The sequence below is a fragment of the Pogoniulus pusillus genome, chromosome 8 (assembly GCF_015220805.1).
Source record: "Pogoniulus pusillus isolate bPogPus1 chromosome 8, bPogPus1.pri, whole genome shotgun sequence".
NCBI classification, from domain to species: Eukaryota; Metazoa; Chordata; class Aves; order Piciformes; family Lybiidae; genus Pogoniulus; species Pogoniulus pusillus.
In genome coordinates, this window is record NC_087271.1 from 28,053,586 (window position 1) to 28,059,687 (window position 6,102).

The window sequence follows — 6,102 nt, forward strand, 5'->3', positions numbered from 1 at the left end:
GACATAAAGATGGGCATTTGTGAGATTCAGTTTTGGGATGACCCTAACCATGTAGTAATCAAATCCAGCAGCAGCACCTATCAAAGCTACAAGGACTTTCAATCCTGTTTACCCAACAGCTCTATACCATCTCTGACATTCTCATTCGTTCTTTCCAAACCCACTCCCTTCCTACCTGCCACTCACTCCTCAAGGAAAGAGATGTCACCTACCTAGGAATGGAAGCAGTTTCATTGGTGATGTTGTTGCAGTGCGATGCCTGGTGCAGAGTTCCTGTGTCAGAGAAAAATTCTCCCTGACTTAAAATGTACAACCATGTGCAGAATACGCACACATGCTTAGCGGGAAGGTGAAGTCCTCGCGTGGGCACAGTCCTGACACCGTCCCTTGTCTCGAGTGTCACGTCTCCAAAAGCTCCTAAGACTCACAGGCAGGACAGGAAGGATCAGGAGGGGCTGAGAACCCAGTCTTCCGTCAAATAGGGAATGAACAAGAAGGGAATCATAGAACAAGCAAGACAATAAAAGAGAAGCAGGACTTGGATCTTGCAGGGACTATCAGAGAAGATTCGTGGGTGAGCGGGTTAGAAGAGTGCGGGCTAAAGGAACTGCTTGGGACAGTGCCTGGGGAAGCAGGGAGGATGAAGATGGAAGGAGTGAGCTGCAGCCTGCTGGTAGAAAGGGCAAAGGAGCAGTAGAATAGTGGAGCAGATCAGGGAGGATGAGGAAGAGGTGGAGGAGATTAGTAACTAGCTCAGAGTTTACGAGCTCAGAGGTAACAGTCTCTACATACTTCCTTCCACCTTTTCCTGGTGAGCTGAGTATATATCTTGGCTGACTGCAGTTCTTCCTACTGCTTTCTTTGGTTTTGAGAAAGACCCTTAGTGCAGTCAAGCAATCTTTCTCTAAGGGTAATGGCTTGTGAGGCGGTACAGGAAATCCACTTAACTATGCTTTGTGAGGAAAACAAAGACATATAGGCAGAGAGGAAGGAGGCAGGAAGGCAATTGTATGGCTGGGAATTTCAGGAGCCGAAGGAGACTAAGTTTCTGTAATTTCACAGGGCTGAAACAGGGTGTTGTGCCATAGAACATATGCAGTATAGCCAATTTGGTAATATGTTTGGCATGTTTTTGTGGTAAACACAGGAGCACTTCTATCCTTATTACAGCATCTTAATGAAGGAAAGAGACTTAACAATGTACTTGTAGCATGCACTGGCATGGCAGTATTTCTGTACTCTCGTTACAGATGATGTACGTACATACTGTTATCACCCAGCTTCCTGGAGATGATGACTCACACACTGAAGCATTGTAAAACTGAACCATGAATTTAAGCCTGTCTTTGTGGGTGGATGCAGAAGTATGTGTACAAACAGGCATGGTGCTGCAAAAGTGGAGAGCCTTTTAAAGCTAAGTAAAACAGATATGATGCTGTGAAATGTCATTGTGACAAAACAGTTCATGTCTGTCCAGGAAGCTTTGAGTTTGGGACTTTGGTAGTTTTCCAATGGGAAAGCATCAGCCTGCTCTTAGGAAATATCCCTGGGTGTGAAACATTTTTGCTAAACTTGTAAAGAACTTTCCTCACCACTGTTTTTCAGCTTCATGATCACTGCTGGCTGAAGTTCAATGGGTTAAACTCTGTGCAGGTCAGGGAGGTGTGATGCATGTAGAAGTAGCACGTAGGTGTCTGTTTGGTACAAATTACTTCTGTAGCACCTTGGCAAAGAGAGAGGAAGCTCCAGGAACCGGATGTTAATTTTCGATGACCTGCGAAATAACAAACAAAGGGTTCAGGTGTAGGAAGACAGTTTTCCTCCTGTTTGGTTTTGTGAGGGGGGTGAGGACCTAAAGGGAAAAAGAGGAAGGGACTAGGAGTTAGTTTATTTTCTTAGGTTTTCATGTAGTCTAATGCATGTAGACATGGAAGAACAGAAAGATGGGGCAAAGCGAGGGGAATTTTACTTTGCATGCCCTGTCCTTCGTGCTGACAAGTGCTATATTGTAAGATTGGCTTGTCTGAACTAACAGATCCTGCTGTTACATTTCAGTGGCCTAATAAAGGCTGTGCTTGGAAAGTCTCTAATGCAGAAATTTTATCTTTTTACCCTCTGTCTTTTTACTCTCCAAAATCAATCTAGGAGTTATTTAAGAACAAGCAAGTGGAGAGACCAAGAAGTTACAACCTAAAATTCAGGTCTTAAGAGCTGGAAATACACTTTTGAAAAACCAGAGATGTGCATTTCAATTTCATATAGATGTTATTTTTGTGTAAGGAGTGTTCATGTAGACTGATCAGAGAGCAATTCATGAATCACAGTGGCAGTAAATTTATAGTAAAAGCTTTAATTCCTTTTCTGACTCAAGGCCTGAGGATACAGAAGCAATTGTGGATGGCTCAGAAACCTCACAGTTTCACTAAAAGAAAAACAAATGCCTTCTTTCCTTCTTGCTAGAAAATCACATGATAGCTTGCTTTTAGTAGTTGGTGGTTCAGACTTATCAAGGGGACTATGCCAATAACATCAAGATACTTTCTATCTGGAATAGTATTGCTGAACAAATTACTCCACTCATAGGTATAGTGGACAATATCAAAGGCAAAGAGTGAGGAGGGAGCACACAAACAAGAAAGATGTGGAAGAACAGAGCAAGGACAGAAGAAGGTAGGTTAGGTCAAGAGGAACTCTGGGTGATAAAAGGAGCTTCGATCAGATTGAGAAGGCAATAGTGAGACAGTGAAGAAGAGGGATTTAGGAATATCTTAATGAGATCTCTATACTAGGTGCAGTGGATTACTTTTGCATTAGACTACTTTAAAAACTGGCTCATGTGAGTGTCATTTAAAGGCTGAAGACAGCAAGGTCGCAGTAGGCATGGATGTGGAGAAGGATGGACTTGACAAAGATTTTATGGGGAGGATGAAGAGAAAAGGGAGATTTCTGAAACATTTTGGAGATTAAACCAGGAGGATTTACTGATAACATCTCTTGGCATATAGGGATAAAGAGTTAAACAACTGGAGATGAGCAGGTGAACATACACAAAAGCAGACACTTTGAAATTTGTGCTGTCACAGTTTTCAAAATATGCTGAGAAAAAAAAGTATTGGAGTGTCATAAAACTGAAGTATTGATGGGTGCCTGTCTTTATAGGCAGAGAGGAGGGACACGTACAAACATGCATACTCCTGGAAGACCCTAAGCTAAATAAAAAGGGTAGGAGAAAGTGGAATGCCACTACTGCAGAGTCTGTCCTTGCTTGCCTCAAAATAAAGAAGCAGACCTCACCTGTAGTACTGTGTGCAGTTCTGGAGCTCCAAACACAAGGACATCGAACTGTTAGAGCCCAGAGGAGATCCATGAAGATGATCAGAGGGCTGGAGCACCTCTCCTATGAGGACAGGCTAAGGAGAGTTTGGGCTCTTCAGCCTGGAAAAGAGAAGGATTCAAGGAGACTTTGTAGGAGACATTCAGTATCTGAAGGGCTACAGATGGTAGCTTTCCCATCTTCCCTACAGGAAGGCTGGGGAGGGACTATTTACAAGGTCTTGTAATGACAGGATGAGGGGTAATGGGTTTAAACTGGAAGACATGAGATTCAAACTAGATGTTAGGAAAGGGTTCTTTACAGTGAGAGTGGTGAAACACTAGGACAGGTTGCCCAGGGAAGTTGTGGATGTTCCCTTCCCGGAGGTGTTCAAGGCCATATTGGATAAGGCCTTGAGTGACCTGTTCTAGTGGGAGGTGTCCCTGCCTATGGCAGTGGGTTGGAATTAGATGATCTTTGAGGTCCTTTCCAACCTAAGCCATTCTGTGATTCTATGATTAAAAATGAATGGTTTGTGGAAGCACTCCAAAAGACAGGCTTTCCATTTTACACATGGGAAGCAAAGCTGCAATTCTATACTTAAATGTGTTGTTCATTTTATGAATGAGCTCATTTATCTTTGCAAGCCCAAGTTAGGAGTGCCTAAATAAACGAATATACACACAGGTCAACATGCTTGGTTTCAAACCACATATTTATGATTACTAATCACTGTGGTCATAATATCTTGTGTGTGACTGTAGATTTCTCAAGTTGCTTTTATTTTTTTTTTTGGCTAGTGAACTGAGGGAAAGACATCAGCTTACTCTTAAATACTACTGGATTTTTTCTAAAATTTGTGTCATTAAGAAATGTATTTATTCACAGTGGTTTTAAAGAGAATTGTAATGCTGATTGTGCAGACAATGCTATGAAAATAATACCCACCTCTGACAAGCAGGAGAAATTAGTGCTTCCCAGAGCTGAGTCTGAGGTACCTTTTAAAGATGAATATAGACAAATAGAGAGCAACAGCTTTCATTCCAGAAACTGCTTATTGTACCAACAAAGGAGCAAAAACTGAGCAGAGCTGGTATGAGGTGTGCTTCTCTTAATTGGGCATAAGCACAATATACTGTGTTATAGACATTTATTACTTTGATGAGATCAAACCTGGACTGCTAGCTGGGAATATACCAGCTACATTTGCAGGTTTATGCTACAGTGGAGAAAAGTAAAGGATTATCAGGAAATGTGTCAGGAAATAAATGTGTATCAGAGAATATCTTTCTTTATCAAATTAGGAGCATGCTAGCAGACACTTAGCAAGAGCCAAAAGATGTCCTTTGATGGTCATCTTACAAATGTATCTGCCATAGGTTGTGAATTCCACTTTCAGAGCACTGTGGATCATCCTGAGAGGGGATGGTGAGAGTGTGCATCAGAGTAAGAGATCTTGAACATTCCAGGTAGGGTTTGTAACATCTTCAGCCTCCTTATTTTTGATTTCTAGATATATCCATAACCCTCAGACTCTGGTATCCAACACATAAAGAGTGTGCTCTGATATAATCCACTCTCTCTGCATAACAGCTGCATACATGTGCATGCATACACTCACACATTTATCTCTATTACATAAGCTCATATGTATCTGTTACTGAATTCAGCTGATAAATATTTAACACTAATAAAGAAAAGATTTTTGTGATCTTTAAGCTTTTGCTTTTTATAGCAAATAACTTTTCACTTGAATCACCAAGTTTGCTGTCAAAAGGAAAATGGAATGTAAAACAGACTGAGGATGCACAAATGCCTTGGATAAAGATTTTTCTCTGATGCTTGCTGAGCTTTTAAAATATTAATCTATTGTTTTTAAACTGAATCCTATCACTTAAGAAATTTAGATTCAGAAATGTTTCATTTATCCTAGTCACTACAGCTGTTACAGTGTTTCCCCCCCTAATCGATAAAATCTACTTTCAATGGAAAAATAAATGTCAGATCAAAAGAATGAATTTCCATGACTGGCTAAAATGATTTTCAAATAAAAAATCCAGTGATTTTTTTTTTTTACATGGATTATTCTATCATTGAGCAGCCTACCTCAAAGGACTTTAGCTCAAAAGTAATGCTAGCATCTGTTTTATAACTGCCTCATTTCGCTTTCCTGTCTGAGTGCCTTATGAATCCTTATCATTTTACATGCAAACATCATATTCCGTCTGAGGATACAGCCTTGAATATATCTCTTGGGATGATGTAACTCTAGGCAGTTCTGAGGCAATGAACACACAAACACACATAAACATATGTATGAACACATCCCACTAAATCTGTGTTTCTTTCTGCTCTCTTCTTTACCTTGGATGAAGTCATGATATAAATGAAGTCATGAAATAAAGGAATTTCAAGTGAATGTAATGTTTATGAAACCCAGATTAACTGCCTCAAAATTTGGCTCTGTTTCCACAACTGCTGTACCAGAGATGTACAAATCGAGTACAAAAATCCTCACAGCTAAAAGGGGTAACATAATTCATTTTCCCTGTCTGTTCTCTTGAGGCTGGTCATGCTGTGGTAGTTGTAGTGATAGCCAAATCTCTACAAGAGGAATAGAACGAACCCCATCAATAATTACTGTTGAAATGCCAGATTACCACCTGCTTTTAACCCACACTTCTTTTCTACCGGAGCATTAGAGGTGAAGGCCTCTTAGAGTTCAGTGCTGACCTTCATATCACCAGATTAGCTCCCAGAAGACCACGCCTACCTCTTTATTTTACTTC

The 6,102-nt window shown here is 40.6% G+C and overlaps 1 protein-coding gene across 1 annotated transcript in view; it reads right to left on the reverse strand.

Annotated features, from left to right (window-relative positions):
- The window catches only part of ADGRL4 (adhesion G protein-coupled receptor L4), an 88,802-nt gene extending 88,406 nt beyond the window's left edge, over positions 1-396 (reverse strand). The window contains exon 1 of the mRNA XM_064147863.1: positions 213-396. Coding sequence (XP_064003933.1) covers positions 213-234 — 22 coding nt within the window. The 5' untranslated portion in view covers positions 235-396. The remainder of the gene's footprint in view (positions 1-212) is intronic.
- Positions 397-6,102: the final 5,706 nt, after the last annotated feature.